The 26,414-nt window shown below is 47.4% G+C and overlaps 1 protein-coding gene across 7 annotated transcripts in view; it reads right to left on the bottom strand.

The window, feature by feature from the left end:
• The window catches only part of NAV2 (neuron navigator 2), a 523,029-nt gene that overhangs the window by 182,186 nt on the left and 314,429 nt on the right, over positions 1-26,414 (bottom strand). For all 7 annotated transcript variants that reach the window (XM_069221928.1, XM_069221926.1, XM_069221921.1 and 4 more), the window contains one exon: positions 4,476-4,598. In XM_069221928.1, the coding sequence (XP_069078029.1) occupies positions 4,476-4,598 (123 nt within the window). The remainder of the gene's footprint in view (positions 1-4,475; positions 4,599-26,414) is intronic.

Genomic DNA, 26,414 nt, shown 5'->3' with positions numbered 1-26,414 from the left:
ACCACGTGCACACCAGGATTCAAAGCCAATCAAAGACAGGTCTAATGCCAAGTCTATGAGCCCTTGAAGCGATGCACGCATTCCAGATGTACCAATGTGACGCCCGCCTGATCACAGCCCCCGCTGTATCACATGCTCCAGAGAGGGATTTCATCAAAGAGATGGACTCAGCACAAGGCCCAGATAGCTCTGTGATTATCAGATAACAGCAAGCATAACTTTCCCAACTTTTAGCTTGGAGAATTGATTGCAAATGCATCAGTTGCCAGCAAAACAGAGGATAATTCTGCAGTTGTTTTATCCTAACTAGTAAGAATCATCTCACCCTATGTGCCATGAACCACAAACTCCCAGAACCAACGATGTATGTTTACTCAGTGTGTGCATTGGTAAAACGCAGGCCTGGCCTAACCTCTCACTCTCTCCTTGGAACCAGAATGCCACCTGTCACTAAGTACTGCAGTACTTTAAACTCCCAGACCTTGGTCTTCCTGTGACCCTACCTGAATCCTTGTACAAAAGAGAATCGAACTGCCCCTACTGTACCCCAACAAAGTCTCCCCCTTGCTAGAGAATCGTACTGCCCCCCCACCAAGTCTCCCCCTCGCTAGAGAATCAAACTGCCCCTACTGTACCCCCACAAAGTCTCCCCCTCGCTAGAGAATCGTACTGCCCCTACTGTACCCCCACCAAGTCTCCCCCTCGCTAGAGAATCAAACTGCCCCTACTGTACCCTCACCAAGTCTCCCCCTTACTAGAGAATCGTATTGCCCCTACTGTACCCTCACCAAGTCTCCCCCTCACTAGAGAATCGCACTGCCCCTACTGAACCCCCAGTCTCCCCATTACTATAGAATCACACTGCCCCTACTATACCCCCACAAAGTCTCCCCCTCACTAGACAATCGTACTGCCCCTACTGTACCCCCACAAAGTCTCCCCATTACTAGGGAATCATACTGCCCCTACTATACCCCCACCAAGTCTCCCCACTCACTAGAGAATCGAACTGCCCCTCCTGTACACCAACCAAGTCTCCCCCTCGCTAGAGAATCGTATTGCCCCCTACTGTACCCTCACCAAGTCTCCCCCTCGCTAGAGAATCGTACTGCCCCCTACTGTACCCCAACCAAGTCTCCCCCTCGCTAGAGAATCGTACTGCCCCCTACTGTACCCCAACCAAGTCTCCCTGTCACTCATACCACAAAATATTTACTGACAATCTCGCCTCCCCTACTCTGCCCTCAAGTCTCCCTCTCACCCAGGCCACCAGACAGCTACAGACACTCCTGCCGCCCCTACTCTGCACTCACCAAGTCTCCCTCTCATCCAGGCCACCAGACATCTAGACAGACATCTAGACACACTTCTAATGCCCCTACTGTGCGCTCGCCAAGTCTCCCTCTCATCCAGGCCACCAGACATCTACGGCCCCTTCTGTGCGCTCACCAAGTCTCCCTCTCATCCAGGCCACCAGACAGATGCAGACACTCCTGCTGCAGCCAATCTGTGCTCACCAAGTCTCCCTCTCATCCAGGCCACCAGACAGCTACAGACACTCCTACCGCCCCTACTCTGCACTCACCAAGTCTCCCTCTCACCCAGGCCACCAGACAGCTACAGACACTCCTGCTGCAGCCAATCTGTGCTCACCAAGTCTCCCTCTCATCCAGGCCACCAGACAGCTACAGACACTCCTACCGCCCCTACTCTGCACTCACCAAGTCTCCCTCTCACCCAGGCCACCAGACAGCTACAGACACTCCTGCTGCAGCCAATCTGTGCTCACCAAGTCTCCCTCTCATCCAGGCCGCCAGACAGATGCAGACACTCCTGCTGCAGCCAATCTGTGCTCACCAAGTCTCCCTCTCATCCAGGCCGCCAGACAGATGCAGACACTCCTGCTGCAGCCAATCTGTGCTCACCAAGTCTCCCTCTCATCCAGTCCACCAGACAGATGCAGACACTCCTGCTGCAGCCAATCTGTGCTCACCAAGTCTCCCTCTCTCCCAGGCCACCAGACAGATGCAGACACTCCTGCTGCAGCCAATCTGTGCTCACCAAGTCTCCCTCTCATCCAGGCCACCAGACATCTACGGCCTCTTCTGTGCGCTCACCAAGTCTCCCTCTCATCCAGGCCACCAGACATCTAGACAGACATCTAGACACACTTCTAATGCCCCTACTGTGCGCTCGCCAAGTCTCCCTCTCATCCAGGCCACCAGACAGCTACAGACACTCCTGCTGCAGCCAATCTGTGCTCACCAAGTCTCTCTCTCATCCAGGCCACCAGACAGCTACAGACACTCCTGCCGCCCCTACTCTGCACTCACCAAGTCTCCCTCTCATCCAGGCCACCAGACAGCTACAGACACTCCTGCCGCCCCTACTCTGCACTCACCAAGTCTCCCTCTCACCCAGGCCACCAGACAGCTACAGGCACTCCTGCTGCAGCCAATCTGTGCTCATCAAGTCTCCCTCTCATCCAGGCCACCAGACATCTAGACAGACATCTAGACACACTTCTAATGCCCCTACTGTGCGCTCGCCAAGTCTCCCTCTCATCCAGGCCACCAGACATCTATGGCCCCTTCTGTGCGCTCACCAAGTCTCCCTCTCATCCAGGCCACCAGACAGATGCAGACACTCCTGCTGCAGCCAATCTGTGCTCACCAAGTCTCCCTCTCATCCAGGCCACCAGACAGCTACAGACACTCCTACCGCCCCTACTCTGCACTCACCAAGTCTCCCTCTCACCCAGGCCACCAGACAGCTACAGACACTCCTGCTGCAGCCAATCTGTGCTCACCAAGTCTCCCTCTCATCCAGGCCACCAGACAGCTACAGACACTCCTACCGCCCCTACTCTGCACTCACCAAGTCTCCCTCTCACCCAGGCCACCAGACAGCTACAGACACTCCTGCTGCAGCCAATCTGTGCTCACCAAGTCTCCCTCTCATCCAGGCCGCCAGACAGATGCAGACACTCCTGCTGCAGCCAATCTGTGCTCACCAAGTCTCCCTCTCATCCAGGCCGCCAGACAGATGCAGACACTCCTGCTGCAGCCAATCTGTGCTCACCAAGTCTCCCTCTCATCCAGGCCACCAGACAGATGCAGACACTCCTGCTGCAGCCAATCTGTGCTCACCAAGTCTCCCTCTCTCCCAGGCCGCCAGACAGATGCAGACACTCCTGCTGCAGCCAATCTGTGCTCACCAAGTCTCCCTCTCTCCCAGGCCGCCAGACAGATGCAGACACTCCTGCTGCAGCCAATCTGTGCTCACCAAGTCTCCCTCTCATCCAGGCCGCCAGACAGATGCAGACACTCCTGCTGCAGCCAATCTGTGCTCACCAAGTCTTCCTCTCATCCAGGCCACCAGACAGATGCAGACACTCCTGCTGCAGCCAATCTGTGCTCACCAAGTCTCCCTCTCTCCCAGGCCACCAGGCAGATGCAGACACTCCTGCTGCAGCCAATCTGTGCTCACCAAGTCTCCCTCTCATCCAGGCCGCCAGACAGATGCAGACACTCCTGCTGCAGCCAATCTGTGCTCACCAAGTCTCCCTCTCTCCCAGGCCGCCAGGCATCTACGGCCCCTTCTGTGCGCTCACCAAGTCTCCCTCTCATCCAGGCCACCAGACAGCTACAGACACTCCTGCCGCCCCTACTCTGCACTCACCAAGTCTCCCTCTCATCCAGGCCACCAGACATCTAGACAGACATCTAGACACACTTCTAATGCCCCTTCTGTGCTCACCAAGTCTCCCTCTCATCCAGGCCACCAGACAGATGCAGACACTCCTGCTGCAGCCAATCTGTGCTCACCAAGTCTCCCTCTCTCCCAGGCCGCCAGACAGATGCAGACACTCCTGCTGCAGCCAATCTGTGCTCACCAAGTCTCCCTCTCATCCAGGCCGCCAGACAGATGCAGACACTCCTGCTGCAGCCAATCTGTGCTCACCAAGTCTCCCTCTCTCCCAGGCCGCCAGACAGATGCAGACACTCCTGCTGCAGCCAATCTGTGCTCACCAAGTCTTCCTCTCATCCAGGCCACCAGACAGATGCAGACACTCCTGCTGCAGCCAATCTGTGCTCACCAAGTCTCCCTCTCTCCCAGGCCACCAGGCAGCTACAGACACTCCTGCTGTCTCTGTTTTCCCAAAAAGTAGGACAGAAAGTTGATTTCTCAGTAAGAATGGAGGGTGTTCCACAGTTTTGCTGCTGATATGAAACAAACAGAATGCCTTTTGAGGTAGGAGGTCGCAGCACTTGTAAAACATTTATGCTCTGAGCGTCGATTTCTGGATAGTTTCAGCCAGGCAAATTTGCTGGTCAGGGGCGCCGGGTCACAGAGTAAACTGCCTTGTGAACACTTGCCATTCCTGCACCCAGAGTTTTTAACAGGCTGCAAAGCACTTGTCTTAAAAGTTTTAACAAACACAAAGTAGATATTCTGTCAAGTGCAAAGCCTACCTGTCAGCATCTCCTTGGCCAATGGAAGCATTGCGCTGTAACGTCTCTCTCATGGCAGCCATCCCATCCGGCAGTCGGTTCAACCTTCGAGTGTAAAGGCCCAAACCCCCATCCGTCATATACCTACGGAAACAAAGAAAGACATCTTACAGACCACTCTAAATCAGGACCACCGAGCCTGCGCGTGCATCGTCAGTGTGCACCAGGGGCTTTAAATGTGAATTTAACACTCGCGACTGAGGAGTCACTCGCATTAATGCAAGAGGTGCTCCAATCTCATCTGGCCACCCCAGCCAGGACTGACCCGGTCACAGTCGAATATATTACAGGAGAAGCAGGCAATGAATGAGCGCCCAGTGACATACACAAGAGAGCAGGGTTCCGACATTCCAGAAGGACAGTTTTCCCACTTGCAATATTAACTTGCCTCTCTGCAGGAACAGCAACCTTCGCGGTTGACACAGGAGCACTCTTGGAGGTGAGATCCTGTAGGAATTCCAAGGCAAAGTTCTAGGATCTCACAGAAACCCGTGTATAGAATATTCCTAATCTTCCATTGACAAGTATTTGGAGAAAATGATTTGTTTATCACAGGCTCACTTATATGTTGCAAATAAGACCTCCATTCATGTGATTACAGGGAACACGGAAAGTTCTGAGGTTTACCTAAATCAGTTAAGACGAGGCAGTGTCCGAGGTTTACATGAAAGATTTGCACGAGGCAGATTTGCACGTATTACTTAAATTCAGAAGAGGCTTATTTAATAAGTGTGAAATAAAGGGACCACATGAGACCATTATTTATGGATCAATTTTCTTTATTTCCATGTCCTCTTAAAGAAAAACCAAGAAGCTCATTTTAATGCCTACAACCCGGGGGCTGGCTAGCGTGGTCAAGCAAGATCCATCTGTGAGACCGATGTTTATAAAAAGGTTTATTAAAATGGGGGACATTTCAGAGGCTAACACAAAGGGGCTTACATACATTTCACTGGTCTCCATACAAGAGATTTGTATGCAAGGTGCAGGATTAAAAATTTACCCAAAGCTGCAAGATTACACAGTGCATGAGGTATGTTTATAATAAGGGTTACTTCACATGGGGCAGATTTCACTGTTTTGCATGGAAAGTTTACGCAAAGCAGATTTTAGAGGTTTACACAAAGGGGCAGATTTCTTAAATTAGTACAAACTGGATTACTGAAAAGAGGTTTCGCTGATTTACAGTAATGGAATTTGTAGACAAGGGCATGTACAAATGCAACATGTAACAAGGTGTATTTTATAGTGCACATGGGCATGTACAAATGCAACATGTAACAAGGTGTATTTTATAGTGCACATGGGCATGTACAAATGCAACATGTAACAAGGTGTATTTTATAGTGCACATGCGCATGTACAAATGCAACATGTAACAAGGTGTATTTTATAGTGCACATGGGCATGTACAAATGCAACATGTAACAAGGTGTATTTTATAGTACACATGGGCATGTACAAATGTAACAAAGTGTATTTTATAGTGCACATGGGCATGTACAAATGCAACATGTAACAAGGTGTATTTTATAGTGCACTTGGGCATGTACAAATGCAACATGTAACGAGGTGTATTTTATAGGTTCACATAAAGAGGTGTACAAAGGGGGTATCTCAGAAGTTTACATGAAGGAGTCTGCGTGACAGACTACAGGTGTGAGATGTTTACACATGGGAGGTTTCAGCGGCAGGCAAAGAAGAATTTATTTAGAGCAAATTTCACAAGATTACAATAAAGGGATTGGTTTACCTTTAGCAGATTAAAAAAAAATGCATATGAAGACATTTGTTTACAAAGTTCATAAGTTTACATAGCAATGTTTGTTTACAAAATGCATTCACAGGTGTACTTGGGGCAATTGCAGATCAAGCACGTATGCAGGGATTTAGACGCTGCTATGGTTGGGATTTACATTTTAGCGAATGGTCGAGTTTTTCACTTTTGTTTTGCCCAAGGTCATGAGATCTGGCTGCGCAACAGTGACATGGCCTGTGAAGCTACCGGGTAAACAGGCCAAGTACTTGCTATGGCTGAAACCCTTACAGTCCATCTTGTCTGCTTTGCACCCCCTGTTTTGGCTGCCACTGAGACAAAGTATTCAAGGAGTAGATTTCACTGGAATACCTTCACTTTCTACATAGCAAAATCTCTTTGTGTCTATCAGTCTTTACACTCACCGGGGTGATTTTAAGTGACAGCATCCATATAAGGAAGTACAGAGTTGGAGGGAAAGCCTTCTCTGGTTAGACTGCACATGTCTGGCATACCCTCACACCTGAATTAGCATCAGCTGAGGACCAACCCCACGTTAGAAGCAAAAATTTGGATTTTTTTGCTGAGGTTAGGTTCAGAGTTTATGTATCTGCAGGAGCACTGTTATCACCAGTGCTTAATTTGTAAATAAATACGTGCCGGTGCTCAAAGCTCTCCTCTGAAACATGGCTGCTGCATTTAAATGTGCAAGCACAGAATACTGAGGCGGCGTAAACCTGAAGCCATCTCGGGCCTCTTTCATTTACATTTACAGCCACTCCCTGCCCCTTCAACTCACTCTTGCAGCTTTCTCCCTTTGAGACACTTTTTCGTTTTTCTCTTCCTCCGTCTTTCCCATATATGTCTTCTTCTCGCAGTAAATGCGTGAGGCAGAAACATAAGTGCCGGTGCCCCACACTGGAAACCACCGGCCCAAATTAAGCACTGGTTCCCACTTCTTTTTTTGTAGCTATAGAGTGGCAATATAGGGTAGGTTCTTTCATGTCGTATCTTCTCGCTGGGTTAAAATAGTAGGATTTACGAGCAGTACAGAGGGAAAACATCTACCAACAAGCCATCCAGCAGCAGTCAGTGCAGGCCTATTTGGTTAGTTGCAATGATAACAAACTATAACTTGTTTTTACATTGCTGTAGGGACCCCAGCTTTGACCTTACACAGTTCTGCAAGTAACAGGTGTAACGAAAGAAGAAAATTATCGGTCCATTTTTTGACTTTGGCAGGATGAATATCTGAGTTGCCTTGTCTTTAGTTAAGCTCATGGCCTGTACAGTAACAAATAAATATGTAAAGTGAGTTCTTACCTCACTGAGTCCTCTCAGTCATATGTTGCATGCTCCTGGCAGTGGTTTAGCTGAGAGTTCAAGACCCTCTTCAGATTGGATGGAAGTGACCATGTCAGACATTATCACTGTGCATGTCTGTGTTCTAATAGTGTAGATTTTGTTTGAATCATTTAACATTTTTGAAGCATTTCACATGCACTGTCCCCATTAGGAAATGCTGTGTTTTTAGTAATCCCCTCTTTCGGAAATTCAGAGTTACACGGGGATTGCTTACCTCTTCTTTAGCTTTGGACCCCTGGGGCCTGTCTTTAGTCTTTCTTCTATTTTCTTTGCCACCATCTTGCATAGGATTCTGTGCTGCTATCTACTAGGGTCCGGTTAGCAGTCTAGACACAACTTCCTATTTGTCAACCTGCCTATTTAGATAGCAAGGATGTGCTGAAGTCACGTCAAAGGCAAGCCCATTGTATATTGAAGTGCTCAGTAATACTGTCAAAACACCCCGCTCAAGTCACTTTGCGGTATGTCTTGTCAGCCACCATTCAGCTGCTCAAGTGCTCGCATTGGCAGAATCGAATGACCCCCAACAACACAACCATGGAAGATTTAATTTAAGAAGATCAGTTCCAACCTCAAAGAAACCATAAATTTACCCTCATATCTAACAAACACGACTCTCAATTTAAATTTAGTGCAATGGTATGTAATGTGTGCTGCGCAATAGCCCATAAACCTGAGGTTTACGAAATCCTTGAACTATACCAACTACTTCTGCTATGTTAGAATGAAGCATGCACCTCATTCTGAATGCTTTTTAATGAACTAGACTCCGCTAATTGTAAGATTTTACTCATTCCCATGCAAAATTCAAACGGTTGATATCAATTATCTATTGACAACGGACTTGTTTCGTATCTTCACAACTTCACCAGAGTAGTTGAGGAACAGAGATTTTATTGTTTAATTAAGAACAATGTAACTATTTTATGGGATTTAAATTTGTGGTTGGACAATCCTCAGGGAGCTACCAGACAGTTCAAAGAGAATTTAGAAGTTTTTAATTTAAGCCTTTTATCTAAAGAACATACTTAAATGAAAGGCCATCTGCTAGGCCCTAATTTTCTTCAATGGCAGTGGCCTGGTGGAAAGCAAACTGATTTCCTTGATCTGGTCTGATCATCCGGCTACCTTCATAGCTCCTCTGTCAAGGATTTTATTATTAAGGAGATGCTGGGAAAAGGGTCATTGCTCCCCATTAGCAATTTAAAGAAATGCTAATGTATAACCCTATTAGAAATGCTAGTATCTAAGAATCTTTATTAAATCAGTCCTTACAAGACAAGTCTAGACACAATCATCCCATTTGCAGGAAATGAAGATGAAATCCCCCAGGAAGAAAAATCCTTGGTTTTCATCTGAATTAACCAGGCTGAAATTAGAAACGTGTCAGCTTAAGAGGCAACGGAGGTTGTATAGTCCTGATCTTAGAAACTCTTACCAGGAAAAGGCTGAAAAGTTCAAGGCCCATATTAAAGAGGTGAATAACACATATTTCAATAAAATGATTTTACAGGCTATCAGTCCTTCTAAAGAACTATAAACAATTATTGAAGAACTCCAGTGCTCTGTAGCAAACCTAAGTGACATACATCCTTCAGAAGGGTTACGGGAGAAATTTGCACCCTTTCTCAAAATAAAATTCTAAATATAAGAAATACCTTTACAACTGAGGTAGTTCTGAAACCTACTTTCTGCAGGAAAGAAACCAGTTTTAAAGGTAAGGAAGTTGGATTCTTTGGAGTTATTTCTGAAGAATCTCTCATCGAAGTGATAAAGAATGGTCACCCTTCTCGTTCCCCTTTGGACCTTGGCCTTGTTACTTGGTTGAGTTCTTTGGCTGAACATATAAACAGAGTGTGCGATACATTCTGTGTATTGACTAACAAGTTATGGCTTACAGTAGTTTTCTTTTTACAGAAAGGAGGGCGTGGCGTCCCTTCTCTGTTTTCACTACTGCATTGGCTTGCTCTTCTGAAACCACTGCAGCAGTGCTTAATTTGTAAATATAAAGGTGCCCAAAGCCCTCGTCTTAACACACGGCTGCTGCCATTAAACGTGCAAATCCTGAAGCCATCTCGGACCTCTTCAACCCATTTAAAGCCACTTCCTGCCCCTTCAGCTCACACCTGCAGCTTTCTGCTTTCTCTCATTAGGACGCTTTTTCGTTTTTCTCTTCCTTCGTCTTTCCCAAACGTGTCTTTTGCTCGCAGCAAATGCTTGAGGCAGAAGACTAGGCGCCCGGCCCTCAAAAATAAGTGCCGGTGCTCAGCACCGGAAACAACAAGCACAAATTAAGCACTGCACTGCAGTCTCCTGAACTTCTAGACTTCATTTTACAACCGAATTAATGTCAGTTTTCCCTCAAGAGTTGTCAGTAGTCCACCCTTGAGTGGTGTATGGTGATGTGTATGCCGCTCCCCAGGTCTCCGATACATGCCTTGAAAGTCTGTAGCTGAACCTCCCATCATCCCTTTGACAAGGCTGTCAGATGTCTCTGTGAGGCCGGGGGAAAAAATTATTGTAGAATCAACTGGACCCTTCTATACTTGTCAGGTCCCACGAACACCTGATTCCACCTAAAACACACACCTTATTAATGAAGATGGCAAACCTGCTTTCAATAAAAAAAATCTATCGATACATTTTGCTGAAGGAGTGCAGGGCCCAGTATAGAGAGATGCCTCGATATAGATGAGTATGAGGTCTCGCAGACCGCAAACATAGAGCATATGAGCTGTTTGCTTTTCAGTGGTTGTTACAATGTTGTGTTTTTTTGCAAACACACCCAGTGGATGAAATGGTGGTGTACTGTATATGAAACAAGAACTATGTGGGAAGTATTTGGTGTCAAAGGTGAGTGACCAGAGAGGTCACTTGCACTGCCATAGATCGGTGTGGTTAAGGGCGAAAGGCGAGCGAGAGCTCCAACAAGCGTAGTTTACATTAGCCAATTGCTATTAGTTACTCTTCAGGTTCCTAATAGAAGTTTTGTGAACAGCAAAATGTTGCTATTACCACATTCCTCAATGTACAGTCCTCGGAAGGATGGAAGGCTGAATCAGCGTTACTGGGACAAGGTAGTGTTCAGCAGCGGCTCCTCCGCTACAGTGGAGGAGCTTCCCCCCACCCCCACCAGTAGCTGCTGCGAAATGAAAAATAGAAATGATAATAAACAGAGTTGATTATTGTGTTTATTGTATAGGGTGATGAGAAGGTACTCGCGCTTTGCATCGCGTTATGCGCCTCTATACTGCAATTTTATTTTAAAAGCTACCTTTATAACTATTTGTGTTCTTTTCTTAGTTGTTTATTGCCCTGATTTTATAGGACTTATTGTAACCCCCTTACCTGCACTCTAATCGGTTCTCCCACCGCTGTTTGGCGGGTCCGGTCTCTGGGGTATTGATTTTGGGTGCCATCTTGGAGTGGTGGTCACTTTGGGCGCCATCTTGGAGTGGTGATCACTCTGGGTGGGGTTGCTGACGAGCGGTCTAGCGCTCCGGCTGAGTGGAGGGACGCCTATTTAAAGCTCCCCCCAACGCGCAGCGGATACGCGCAGCGGGTGTGCCTTCGCTATGCCGGAGTCGTGCCAGAGTCCTGCCCGTCTGCGCCCGTCCGCGCTAAGGAAGCGCGGCTCGCGGCAGAACTCTGGACCTGGTAATCATGACTGTTCGTTTGAGAACCTATAGTAGGTCCGATTTACTGGCCCTTCGGGGTCAATGTACACGTTGCGAGTGCTCGCCTGTAGGCCCGTTGTGTGGCCCATATCACTGTAGGTGCGGTGTATGGTCATTGGAACCCCCCTCCCTTATACGCTCCTTAGGGCCTGCTGTAAAGAGGATAGGACAACGGGACTTGAGTATCTGGAGCTTAAACGTCAGATCTGTGGTAAAGCACTATCAGGAGATTTACGACCTTCTTGCTGATGGTTCGCCGGATGTGCTTTTTCTGACGGAAACGTGGCTCCAGGACTCTGACTCCTCGATAACTAACTTAGCTTTTCCCTCAGAATATGCTATTTTTACTTTAAATCGTACGACTAGAGGTGGAGGTATTGCGATGGTCACCAAACGGTGTTATCCCTGTCAGTGGAAAGCCGCTGAACTTTTGGGGTGTGAGGGTGCCCTATTTAAAATAGCGTTTAGTCATCAGTTTACCTTCTCTGGGTTATTAATTTACCGGCCTCCGGGCTGTGATTCTGTTTTTAGGGCTGCTCTTCCTGAGTATATTAGCATAGAGGCACTAGGATGCGCAAATTTTAATGTTGTGGGAGATCTTAATCTCCATTTGGACTGTCCTTCCTTACCTAGTATTAGGAGCTTTTTGGCGGATCTTGAGGCTTTACAGCTCTCGTAGATGATTACCTTCCCCACACATAAAGGTGGTCATATTCTTGACCCGTTCTTCACAAATTTAGAAGGTCTCAGAGTTCTTGGTTCCTCTCAGTTGGTCTGGACAGACCACATGCTGGTGAAAATGGCATGCTCTCTGTCTGACTCTCCTTTTGTATCTCAGGATAGATTTGTTCTTAAACGACATTGGAACAAATTAAGTCTGGAGGATTTTTATCATCAGCTCGAGAAGGCTCCTTTAGGTCCGCTCACTGAGGTCGATTGTGGATACGATTCCTTCTGTGAGTGGATTTCTGGTGCCCTCGATTCTCTGATTCCTATGTGTTGGTCTAAGTGTCACCGGAAGGAGCCGAGCCCTTGGTATGACACTTCCTTGGCATCTCTTAAGAGGGTCTGTAGACAGGCCGAAAGATTATGGAGGAAGTCATATGACTCTGATCTGAAAATATGTTATCTTGCTAAAATCAAGATTTATCACAGGGCAGTGTGTCAAACTTGTGCCTCCTTTTATGCTCAACAGTTTCAGAATTCTACCAATCCATCGAAACTTATTTTTAAAGTATTAAAGGACCTGATGGCGAAGAGAGTAATTGCAGGGGAAATATGCTCGGATTCACATTGTGAGGGTTTGGCCTCTTTCTTTCATGAAAAAGTGCAAGCCATCTATCGCACTTTCCCAACGGGTTCCCTGATGCTTGAACAGGTTGGTCGCACCTTAGGTGAGGGGGAATGTCTTTCCATCTTACCCCCCTTATCTCTGGAGATGTTTGACTATCTCAGCGCCAAAATTAAGTCTGGCTCTCCGGCTGACCCGTTGAAACCGGCCCAACTTAAGACTCTGGCACCGGTTTGCCGCTCCCCGGTACTGTCTCTTTCTTCTGGAGTGGTTCCCGTTAGATGGAAGCAGGCAGTAGTTACGCCAATTCTGAAGAAGGTGACCCTTGACCCCCTTAAACCTGAAAGCTACCGCCCTATCTCCCTTCTTCCTTGGGCCACGAAAATAGCAGAGGCCCATGTGAATGCCACTCTTACAGACCACCTTGGTAGGTTTAACATTCTTGATCCTACCCAGAACGGGTTCCGCGCGGGTCATAGTACGGAGACGGCCCTCCTCTCGATGGTCGAGCATCTGCGCTCCGTGATGGATTCCGGTCGGACGGCGGCACTGTTGTTATTAGATCTTAGTGCCGCCTTCGACACGGTCTCGCACGGAATTCTGATTCGGCGTCTTGAGGAGGTGGGCGTTTCTGGCTCCGCCTTGCACTGGTTTCGTTCCTTCCTTATGGATAGGTCATTCCAGGTGGCGATCCCGCCCGGTAAGTCGTCACTCTACCCATTAGACCAGGGAGTCCCACAGGGGTCTTCACTGAGTCCCACCCTTTTCAATCTGTATGTGAGACCGTTGGCTGCGGTCGTCAAGCGGTGGGGCCTAACCATGGTATCCTACGCAGATGATACGCAGCTGGCGGTGACACTGAGTGGGGACTCAGACCTGGAGGCTCCCAGGTTTTGTGATGGTCTGCGGGAAGTGGCTAACTGGATGAAATCCAACTGTCTCCAGTTAAACACCAAAAAGACGGAGATTATGGTGGTTGGTAAACAGGTGGTTTTGTGGGATGATAAATGGTGGCCTTCGGAGTTGGGTGTGACTCCCCTCCCAGCGGCAGAGATAAAAAACGTGGGGGTCTGGTTTGATTCTTCTCTGAGTTTCATCTGTCATACCAAGAAGGTGGCGGCTTCTTGCTATGGCATCATCAGAGGACTTCGACCTATCCTCAAATTCTTTGATGCACCTACAAGACAGCTGGTGGTTCAAGCATCAGTGCTGTCTAGGTTGGACTATGCCAACTCCCTACTGGCGGGGATAAACCAGTCAGAATTTTGGCGGCTCCAGCGGGTTCAAAACGCTGCGGCCCGACTGGTGACTGGTCTCCCCAGGCGATGTTCGGTGTCCAATACTCTGCTGCACAGGGAGCCAGTGGAGAGAGCGCAGAGGATTAGATTTAAGGTTCTCTGTTTTGCATTTAAAATCTTAAAGGGTACTTCCCCGCAAATCATGGAGAAATTGTTGATTCCTTATGTTCCCTCTCGCACTCTTAGATCGTTAGGCCAGAACTTAGCAGTGGTTCCGTGCTTTAAGCTGAGCAGAATTGGGGGCCGCTCCTTTCGAGTCCTGGCAGCGAGTTGGTGGAATTCTCTTCCTCCACAAATCCGGGCCATTGATGAGCTCCTTCAGTTTAGGCGGGCTATTAAGACCTTTTTATTTGTCTAAGCTTATCTGTTGTGTTTTGTCTTCTTTTGCCCGCTTTTAGTGCTGTGTTGTGTTTACCTTCTCAAAGCGCCGGGACGCCCCTTTGCTGGGGCAGCTGTGCGCGGTACAAATAAAAATAACATAACATAACATAACATGGGCCACAGGTGATGACCGGGACGGAGGGGGAGCGCACAGCACACCCCTCAGTGCGCATGTGTGTGTTTGGCCGGGTAAACAAACATGCGCACTGAGCTCTAACCCGGCACTGTGTTGCCAGGTTGGACAGAGCAGGCAGAGGCTCTCAGTCTGCCTCGGGGTCAAGCCAGGGCGCTCCGGCCAATCCAAATGCGGCTTTCCTGCTGCCAGCAGCATTAGAGCAATGTTCGGATTAACCGCAGGGCAGGCTTGGAGCCTGTGTCTCCAGTGGAGGCAAAAGAGCGCCCGCGGCGGGGAATCAGGTAAGTGGTTTTTTTTAAATGTATATAATGTTTCTGTTTGTTGTCGTCCCCGGCCCTCCCCCTGCCACGCGCCGCCCACCCCTTTCCCACGCCAGGAGCCGCTCCTAGAAGTGTTACGGGTGGCAGCAGGTGAGTAGGGGTGCAAGACTTTGAGATGTATATTTCTTTGCAGATAGGTGAAGAAGGGTCAGCTCACTGAGCTATCCTGCCGGATGGCTTTTATTATTTCTAAGATGGTTGTGCACATGCTTCGTATACGGTCTCATAAAATGAATCTGAGGATTAAAAAAACAATTCTACATCACTCACTCAAGGGTCACCAGGCACGTGCACAACCCTGTAAGACCATAATTGAGTGAGACAAACAGGTGAGCTTTATGGAGGCTTTAAAAGGGTCTGAATTTGAAAAACAGTGGCCCACATCTGAAAAGCTCTACGCCTTCCTGCAGAAAAAAAGAAGCTCGTTCAGAGGTCAATGCGCTCTCCAGCTCTGAGGGCTGCTGCGAGCCATTATCACGCCCCTGGGAGCCATCTACAAAAAAATGTCAGCCCCACTTGTAAAACAAGAATGCCAGAAGCGATACGAAAACCCACAACATAACACGATGACAGCCCAAATGGCAGGTTGCAGAGAGAACATGTGCGAACAATAGAGGATGGAATATTTTCGGCGCAGTGGAAGAGGCTGGGACCGAACCTGTGCATTCCGCACCTAACTATGCGCCAGGCATGTCCACGCAGAGGAGGCACTAGAGCGCGAGCGTGGCGCCGGAACGTGTCCGCACATTCCAAAGCCACGTGACGTAGAGACACAGAGTGCTTAACTTGAGCCGGTGTTTGCGGAAGAAGGGGCATAAGAGATAGCAAGAGATGAGGAAACGCACAAAACGGAAAGGCGAGTATGAGAAAGAGAAAAAAGCCACCATAGAGGGAGAAAGAAGGAACCTGCAAGAGTGAGACAAAATTATTAAATGAGATTAAAGAGAGCCGAAGTTAACAAAAGACTATAAAACTTTGGTATTCGGAACGGTGCCATTTATTTCAACCGCTGCAAGCTTCTGGGCACCGGCACTCATACATTTACAAATTAAGCACTGGGAACAGAGAATCATTATTATTATTTTTTTATATTATTGGCGGCCGAAGGCTTAAGCAACACTCATGATCAGAACAGCAGAAATACACAGTTATTTTTTTCTCTGGGAATTTGCATAGAGCATTCTTAAACAAGTATTTGGTTCCTTGGGGAGAGGTGGGTGGGTGAGGGAATATGAGAGACAGAGATATAAGAGAGGACAAGGGAGGCAAAGTGAGAAATAAACAGCGAATGGGCATGGAGTGCGCGCAGCGGGCTGACAGCAGCGTGAGAGCCACACACGGGCGTGTGGGTCCCCGGAGGTTGAGATGCTGTGGTTGCTAAGGGAGGCTCCTCCGGGAGGAGGTGGTGAGACCAGGGAAGGCACAGTTCAGTGTAAGGTGGCACTGGGGGCTGCCCTGCAAAGAGCAGCTGAAGGCGCAGTGGGGTGGAGGTTCTGTGAAGGTGGGGTGAGTGCAGGGCATCCATGTAATGACTCCTACATGATGTGGTGAAACTGACCACGCCTCAAGGTCATAGGGTAACAAAATAATCCAGGACTGACCTGTGGGGCCCATGAGTGTCAGGGGCATAGCCAGACCCACATTTTGTGGGAAGCTGATAGGGCAACCAATGGAGGCGGGGCTAGCACGTCCAATAATGAGGCAGAGCTTTCATTACCACCAACTCAAGAAAATAAAGATAAATTGTGTATTTTAAACTTATTGGTCAAAACACAATGCTTTAGTGCACTTGACTGTGTTTATGGGCCCTTCATGGTGACAAAATATATCTTTTTTTAGATGTAATGTACAGGCGTTGTAATCTAAGTTCTGGAATGCGGCCTTCTAATGGGACATAAAACAAAATGAGCTCAAAGTATAGTCTAGTGGCCTATTAGTAAAAATATATGGCCCAGATTTATCTACTCTTCGCACCAGGTTTGAGTCACCCAGTGCAAAGTCTTGTGGCAGGATTTCCCTTCCAAAGCAATTCATGATTTGGAACGTTGCCTAGTAACACAATGTAGCACTCTGTGGTACTTTGCATCAAGGAGGAGAACCTTGGGTGGTTTGGGGGCATTTCCATGAAACCACCTATGGGTTTTGACACAAATAGGTATCTACTAACATTGGTAGACAGGGATGCACACCAAAAACGTACACCTCCTCTTCTCAGATGTAACAGTGGAGCAACTTTTAATAGTCCACTTTTTTCCAACTTTGCATGAGTGCTGCACTGTACAGCAGCCTAAAGTGTCCTGGAGCAGAGAGAGAGGGGGGAAAAAAGGGCCCTATCCCAGTTTTGCCCTTTTCCTTCCTCGCAACACTGAAAGTTTGGTTGCAGCCTGAAAAGTTAGTAAATATACCCATATAGTTTTAGCACACCTGTTATGCCATAAAACACTAAGGCCCTCATTACAACCCTGGCGGTTGGCGGAGAAGCGGCGGTCTTACCGCCAACAGGCTGGCGGTAAAAATTTAGGAATTATGACCATGGCGGTTACCGCCATGGTCATCCGCCACTTCTCCGATCCGACCGCTGGGCCGGAGACCTGGGTCTCCAGCCCGGCAGTCGTCACAATACCGCCGGCGGTATCATGACCCGGCTGACCGCCATGGATTTCATGGGGTTTGGAACCGCCATGAAATCCATGGCGGTGAGCACTATCAGTGCCAGGGAATTCCTTCCCTGGCACTGATAGGGGTCTCCCCACCCCCACCCCGAGTCCTTCCCCTACACCCCCCACCACTCCTGCCACCCCCAAAGGTGGCAGGACCCCCCTCCCCACCCCTACCCCCAACATTACATTACACATTCACACCCGACACGCACGCAGGCACCACCAACATACATACCCGCACACACACGAACATACATGCCAACAGCCACACACACAAGTCATACGCACACACCCACATTCAGACATACACGCACACATCCATACAGACATACATACAGACACGCACTCATTTCCAAACACACAACACCCCCGAATGCATACACGCACTCACACACCCCCTCTACATACACACACGCACACCCCCATGCACGCACACAACACACAACACCCCCCTCTCCTAACGGACGATCAACTTACCTAGTCTGTTGATCCTCCGGGAGGGGACGGGATCCATGGGGGCTGCTCCGCCGCCACCACACCGTCAACAGAACACTGCCACGCCGAATCACAGAACGTGATTCGGTGGGCGGTGTTCTGTTGACGTGGCGGTGGAGGTGGAGCAACCTCCACTTCCCCGCCGCCCGCCAGTATGACTGCTGGCGGCTCTCCGTCCGGAAAAGGATGGAGGACTGCCAGCAGTCATAATACGCTGAGCGGAAAACCGCCACCACTGTCAAAAGACCGCCGAGGTCGAAATGACCCCCTAAATCTGATGGTACATTTTATGGGAACCTTACTTGTGCAGTCTTCTATACAATATTTATGCACTGCCTTGCATAGTTAAAAAGCTTTCAGTCGCAGGATGGGACCTAACACATAATAAATACACATACGTTCCCCAGTGCACCAACTAGGATTCAATTCTTTGGCTCTCTGGATACACACACAGACATCTGTAGTGATCTCATTAGCCTATTGAGCTTTCATCATAAAAAATAAACAAATTCCCCACTGATTAGGATAACATAATTCCCATGCACTTTTTATGCACTTCAACCTGGAACATGCTGCATAAGGGTGTCATTGAAACCTCATCTCCAGCATAATCCAGTACACATCAGATGAAGAATTGTGAGTGCCCTGAAGCTACAACAGCCTCAGCTAAGACACAAAACAGGCGTGGAGAGCAGTCGCGGCTCGTGTGACAATGATGGGGTGGCGCGCGGGGGGGGATTAAATAAAAAATAAAAAAATCCACTTACCTGTGCCACCACCGCCATGCTGCATCTCTCCTCTCCCTGCAGGCACAGGCTCCCAGCCTGCCCTGTGCCAATCCTGACGCTGCTCAGAGCGGCATTAGGATTGGATGGGAGCGGCCAGCCAGGGTGCTCCCAGGCAGACTGGGAGCCTGTGCAGGCTCTCTCCAGCCCTGGAACCGTGTTGCTGGGCTGGAGAGAGCCTACTGCTAATGAGTGTTTGGCCGGCCCTAGATGGCCAGCCAAACATACATGTGCTCTGAGAGGGAGTGCTGAGTAGTCCCCCTCGTCACCCCGAGGCTCCGCCCCTTTTCCACAAAAACGATAATAAACAAAGAGACTGAGTGGGGATGGGCTAGATGCAAGAGACCAAGTCATGAATGACAGCCTGCTGAGGGTGCCAGAAAACTAATCCGATGGGTTTAAGCCCTGAAAATAGGATTTGAAGATAAAACACCATTGGCGTCATGCCCAACAATAATATCTATAGTTGCCAATTGGGCACATATGTTCACGATCGACTAAAGCCAACAGAAAAGAGCAACTTACACTTCTGGGCCCAAACTTATAAGGGAAAGACAGACCGACAAGCTCCAGAATCCAAAAGTGTGGTTCGAGAAAACAATGGAAGTGTTCGCACATCACCTGGGACCACTTGGTAATTATGATTTTCTTTCATTGTCCTTCAAACATTTGCTTGTATTATCTTAAAAGCGTTTTTTTGTCTTAAAATATTTAGCAGACTTTTCTACGCAACAAGATCTACTTTCTCCTAACACGGGCCAATCTCTACAGTTTACTAGGTCCTTGTGCATGTAGCTAGGCCAGAACAGATTTTTCTTTGCAATCTGGGACCTGAGTTTATAAAAGGATGAACAGGACGAAAACTCTCATAAAGGTAAGAAAAACACTGTAGTGGATGAGCTATTGACACACAAAACTGGGAAACCCAAGGTCTGGTCATGCGTTGAGGAGAAACTTCAACGTAAGACACAAAAGGCTCCTTAGCTGCCGTGCCACGTTCAATGATTGGCCTCTTTGCTGAGATTGCCAACTGTTAGGAGTAGGAAGGAAATCTCTTACCAGCTGAAAACATATTCAATAAACTGGAATTATATGTCTGAGCTATTCTACTGGTGCCTCTGGACTAGAGTCAACCCGAGCTGATGAACGGCAGCTGATACATCACAAATCTGGGACTGATGGTATAAAGGTCACATCCTCATGTAGTCCCTTGCAGTTCAGAGGCCCCCAAACAAACACGGAACCTTCACCTCTGCTGAAGGCCTTCGAATAGCTAATGCCTTTGGGAGTCTCAGGTGCTCATCACTTTTTAGGGGCGAGCGCAAAGCGCTCTGTCCCTCTTCTAATCTCCCTTTAGGGGGATATTAACCACGCCCATGTCACGTCAGTCACTTTCATTGGTTTGTGGGCTTGCCTTTTAAAATCCGCTTGTTTTCATTCGTGAAAGGCATGCACGTGTCATTCCTTTTCCGGTGTTTATCCCTCCTGGAGAGCACCGGTAAACTACTGGAAAAATACAAAGCTCCATAGTTTCCGTATGGTTTCTTGACTACTTTTTCTCTTTATTTCGCAGCACGATCGTGCTCGTTTTTTTTTTTTTTCCATTTAATGTGGCAAGAAAAGTCCAGTTAGGAGTTTACAACACTAATAGGTCTAACTCGACGTAATGAGAGACCCGTTGCATTGCAAATGCTTGTTTCTTTTGCCGATTGGCCATACACTTTTCAGTTACCCCACTCCTTAAAGCAGGGAAAGCTGAACAAGCATTATTAAATCCAGCAGGACTTGCTCTTGGGGCATCTTGGCTTTGCCAGTGCCTTTTAGCTATGCTGTACAGCATCGCAAAGAAGCTGTGAAGCACGTTGAAAAGTTTAAATAAATAAAAATAAGAGGCTAAATGACTTGGCCGTGTCATTTTGTAGGCATGTGCAAGCTCTATTACACATGCACACCCACAAAATGATGCAAGCAGCATTTTTTTAAATTTACTGATCTGAGATGGACTGGCATAAAAAATGAATTTAAATGAAAAAATAATTGAAAAAAACACAAGTGGAGCATTAACCACAAGCAAGTGGGAAGGACAAGCAATACTCAAGGGAGACACATGAGTGAAAAAGCAATGTGGAGGGCCAGGGCAATACAGAGAGGGGTGGAGGAGAAGCACACATTCAAGAGTGATTAACATGGAGCGAGGAGGAGGGGGTGAGAGAAGCACACATGGGAGACAGCTGGAAAACACATGCACTCTAGCAGGGTGTTTATCAAAAATAAAAACAAAGATGTGCCAGAAAAGGAAGCAGTGGTAGGATACAAGTAAAGAGGCTATGCTGTAGGAGAGGGACAAACACAAGAAGATGAAGAAGAGGTCACACAAATGAATGAATAACAAGCATTGACAAAGCCAATACATCTTGCCTATGAGAAAGCCACTGGCTTAGTCAATGTCTTTAAGCCATGTTGTACAGAAGTGCTGGTAGGGCAGGACACACCACAGATAAAAGAAGGGCGTATGCAGGGGAGGTGAACAAAGACAACAAGGGATATGGGGAAAACAAAATCTATGATACGGCCAATGCTAGCCATGTCGTAACACTTTTTTTATCACAGGTGTGGGAGGTGGAAGGCAACACAGATGGAGGGGAAACAAGAGGCAACACAGAGTGTGTGGAAGAATGGGCACGACAAAGCAAGGGAGGGCGAGTCTGGGGCAAAACGGTTAACGTTATGTGGTAGGTAGGGGCTGTGAGCATGCACACGGACAGCAGAGGTTTGGGCAAGAAGACGGAAAATGGAGAGTAGGAGGAGCTGGGGCAAGCAACAACACGGACAGTAACAGAAGGAGGGAGGGTGGATGGGGCAAGCAACACAGACGAGGGAGGGCAGACAAGAGTTTCAAGCAGGACAGACAAGAAAGAGAAGCACACAGAGGACAATACTCAAGGGAGCCTTCTAAAATGAGTCACTATTGTAGAGTGCTTAAACAAAAAGAAGTAAATAGCACCTAAAAACATATGAGGAAGGACACAATTAATGTGTCCAGGCTGCACTGGAGGGGCAAACACACAGAGAGGTAGGAAGCCTACAGCAGTTGACCAATAAGAAGTAAGTAAATGAGAGTGCCTATAAAGCCAACCAATAGTAAGCAATGATCGACCTCTAAGCCCACTATTAGAAAACAAAGAGTGTCAAAGGAATAGCTCATGCGCTGTCTAGGCTATGCCTATAAAGCAAGAAATAAAGAGTGACAGTAAATCCAACCAATGAATGTTAAGCAATGCTGAAATTAGGTGTTTTTAAGAGAGACCAAAATGGTTGCAAGGTCTGCCAAACACACCTCTTAGCTGAGGTGTGGGAAATGTGCAAATAGTTTTTGAGCAAATTAAGCATAATTTTGTGATATTAGACGTATTGCCTAAACTACAGTACACCAGTATCTCGAGTAATGATTCTTTGCAAGGGAAAATATCACATAAAAAGTTATGAGAGACACCAGCTATCAGGGAAGAGGTATGGGTGGCTATGGTAACTAGCCGTAGCACAGTGCAGACGAGTGTAGAGGTATCTGGATATAGGCAGGTACATTGTACAGGCAAGGGTACAGATGCTGAGGTAAACTAAAAAACATACTTTAGTAAAAGAAGTAACCGGTTGGGGTACAGGAAGAGTAATGAACAGAAAAGAGGGGAGCGGAATGGAGGTTGTCCCCCACAAACAGGCTACAGAGGGTAGTTAGAGGGAGGGTTCTCCCTTTAAAGGGGATCAGAAGATGGCTAGTACTCTCTGGGGTGCAGGATATAATATTTACATACAAGTAGCACAGAGTACATAATTTACATGCAAGATCCTTGGGAAAACCAGCCTTTGGGACATGACGGGCACTCAGCAGGACAGATTCCACATTCTGGGAATGTAATGCATTTGGACAAAATTGAGAAAAAGTGCTAGGCTGAGGAGAAAGTTTCCTTAGAACAGGTTTCCTAACTATAATCCTATCCAGAATCTCATACAAGCCTAAATAAGATAAAATGTACCCCCTTACCCCACGAGAAAGGGTCCTGTACGGAATAACTCTCAGACATGCCCCTGCTGTGCGACTACAGTTCTCACTCTCTTCTTAAAATCAAAAAGATTGGAAATAAAATGCCATTTGTATTTACATTCGGTGTGCTCTTCGAGCTTCTGCCTACACAGTGACTTAATGGGACCTGCTCTGTGCCTGAGCGCTCAGGTCAAATCCTGCCTACAAGGTGGATAATGCAAGCACCATTGAGCTGAAAAGTATGAACACCTGATGCTTACAGTAACACAAAGCCACAGGGCTATGCAACACGTTTTACATTAAAAGCTATGTATTCCAAATATCCCTTGGGCAATAACAAATTAGAAACTTTTAGTGCAATGCACACTGAAAAGTGACCCCCATCCTGCATGTCTGACCCTCTCACTCTCGTCTATTGGAGCTCTCAACTTGTAAAATGTAAAATTAACTTTTTTAACAAAATTTTAGATATTTTACAAAAAAAACGATCAGAACGAATGTTGCACTTACCCCTGGGTGACCTGCTCTTCAGTGGGACGCGACTACTCCTTCGTGCTAACCCACAATCCTTAGCCCCTCAGCCCTCTTGGATTTGATGGAAGGACGTCCGATGCCAGCTTTGGTCTACTTCTTGCAGAAGAATTCTTAAGATCTCATCCTGGTGGCACAACTCACCCTTCCCTTGCGCCAAGACTCTTCTTTCGCTGGGCAAGTAGGGCTCCAAAGCAATCCACAATGAGTGGTTGAGGTCAGACATCCACAGACACCAAGACCAGCGGCAGCCCTGTGTCCACCACTGACGCGGTGACTGACCCTGGGACAGACAAACCCAATGGTGCAGCTCACAAGAGATGGTTTTTGGAGAGACTGACACAAGCCTTCGCTGTGGCTCTGCAACAGGGCTGCCCTGGAACACCGTGACGCGCCCCCAAGGGAGCGTGTCAACGACGTTGCTAGGCTAGGAAAACCACTGGCAGGGTTATTCTCAGAATGGTGAATTCCATGGGGGCCTGACACAATTCTGTTTCTGCCTCCTGAAGCGCACAAAGTCCTGCATCAAGAATGCATAATGGATGCAAGGCGTTAACGAGTGCAAGCGCGCGGAGCAAGCGGACAATGCACCCGCTTCCACCTGCCGGCACAAACGTACAATGTTTCAGTCTCACTTATCAAAGAGCATTGGCAAAGACAGTAGGTCTGGTGTTGACTACCGCTCTTTTTTGTTTTTTTGTGTTTTTATTTTGCTTGTGAATGGTTCTGTTTGAAGGCATCCATTGTACAAAAACAAGCATGGTCTAAAAAGTGATATAGTAGATTTCCTATGTTACTTCCATAGGCAACTTTGCTCTCCGATATAGAAAAGTTTGAACTCTACTCAGAGAGCGTACTTTTTGTGATTTGGTGTAAATCTGTTCAGCCATTTTCGAGACACTTGTCTTTAAACAGGTGCTTGTTGTTGGGCCAAAGGGGTTAAAAAGTTAGGGAAATCTGGGCGTTTGGTCCCACGGGAGTATTGTAGTACCTTAATTGAAAAAAAGGAACCTCTGATTGTCCGACTGAGCTTTTTTTTAACCCTGTCCACCACTTTCTGCAATACCAAGGGATCTGATTGGCTGCAACCGAGAAGAATATTTTGCAGCTGCTATTACAGGACAATGTTCAGACACCCCAGTGTGTGTATATAGTGTCAGAGAAATATCAGTTAGCACAAAAATATTATTGTTGGGATTGCTGAAATAAATACTTTTGGTGGTGGTGAACAAATAAGTCTGCTGAAAAGAAAAACTGCCAAGATAACAATTTAAAGTGAAATATGGACTCTTGAAAAACTGTGGGCGACTACCAGTATTATATTTATTTTTGCCGAAAGGTAGGTTTTACACGACATGTCCAGTCCAGAAGAAATTGTATTTTATGTCCTTATGGGTTTAGAATTCAGCTATAGGCAAGAGTCTGTGGAAGACAATGCATTGCACCTTCTAAAATACACTATATTGATAGGGTCCCACCAGACTCAGTGTAAAGACAACCTTGCCTGACTCTCCCATGGCGGCTGCATGCACCGCGCACCTCCCCGGGCGAGAGGTGGCACTCAGGAGCCCACTGGCATGAATGCCAGCTGCTTGGATCTGGCAATCAGCAGCAGGTATTATAATGGATGCAAAGTCTGGTGCCTGTACATTAAAATCCTGGCTTCTCGCTTAACCAAACTATGTGACCCTGGGTAAATCACTACATATCTCAATATATACAAACACTCGAAGCGCGTGAGACTGGTTCATTTGCTTTCATCATATCTGACATAATTTAGTTTTCAGGAGATGCTTTGTACAGCTTTTAGTATCTCAACCTGCTGTTTATAAACAAGCATGGAGAGGGATCATGACCCCGAAAAGGAATGGCCAAAGCTTCAGACACTGTTCGCCATGTCTCTTCTGCAGGTGCAGTTAAACTCCGCGGTATAAGTCTTAATAAAACCTTAAACTATTTTTTTCCTACGACCACGACTGTAATATATACATTTAGATGATTTAAAACGTGTTTTGCGTGCTTTCAACATGGACAGCAACAGGAAATATGACTCGTCACGATGAAGCAAGAAGGCAATCAGGGGCTGGTGTTATGCAGCAGAAGCTTTCTAAGTGCAGCTGGTCCTTTGCCACCGAGGAGCCAGGCCGAAGGCAGGGGTGATTAATAGAGAGGGGAGGGGGTTTACAGCAAGGGGAGCATGCAGCTAGCCTGCCCTGGGGTGACTTCTAGCTGCTCATTAAAGTGGGGGGAGGGTCTGGTCTGGAGTGTGAAAGTGAAGGAGATGAAAGTATGTGTGGGGGTGGGTGGGAGGCGATAAAAGAGCGTTTAACAGGGGTCAGCTCTGTCATGTTCCATATAACAACACCTACATTCCCGTCAAAGAGTACTTGTGTCTGGGGAGATGAGGCCCATTCTCTCGAGAAGTGAAGAGTTTATTTAAAGGGGCGCTGAGGCAACTTTCCCGCCCTATGTAGATATGACGTCCGCTGTAATCCCAAACCTTTCACATCAGATAACGGCAGCACCTTTCTATAGCACTTCAGAGGCTTCAAAAGCATCACCCAGTGGGAAAATCACGAGAATGGACAGTGGGGCCGGGGCAGAGCCAGTTGCACAATATTGAGTTACTTGTAAGGCAACTCTGGTGGCCTTTCAGGAGCCCAGGTCTGCCAGGCCTCCGTTGTCGTATAACCAGGCTCCCCTCTTGAGAACATTGCCTCTTCCCTGCCTCCTAGGACAGGCCCGAGCATCTCTTCTAAGCAACACTTTCCGCACCTAAACTTCCTATTTTGTGTTTTAACAATATTTGGATTGCTAACCTGCCTGCAAGAGCCAAAGCTGACTGACTGATAACATATGTAGTGCTTTGCGCCAAATAAAGGTTTCTCTCAGCACTGGGGCAGAATGTGAACACGAATTCCATATTTTTCTGAAAGGCTGTTAATATGGGAATGGCCCAGGGGTTTAAGGGGGCTGACCGTTTCCGGCAAGGCTGGTCTGAGAGGAAAGGCTCTCTCATATGCGGAGATAAAATTCAGCTTAAATTCATTGGCATGGAGGAACCTAGAAGAACATGGCTTTGCACAACATGATAGTCATTTTCTTTTTATTAGATATTCTAGGAATTATGGGCCTTCCTCAACTCTACAGCCAATTTCCCCAC

This window comes from Pleurodeles waltl, chromosome 3_1 (genome assembly GCF_031143425.1).
Source record: "Pleurodeles waltl isolate 20211129_DDA chromosome 3_1, aPleWal1.hap1.20221129, whole genome shotgun sequence".
NCBI classification, from domain to species: Eukaryota; Metazoa; Chordata; class Amphibia; order Caudata; family Salamandridae; genus Pleurodeles; species Pleurodeles waltl.
The sequence above is the reverse complement of the archived record's forward strand: the minus strand, read 5'-3'. Positions and strand labels throughout refer to the sequence as shown.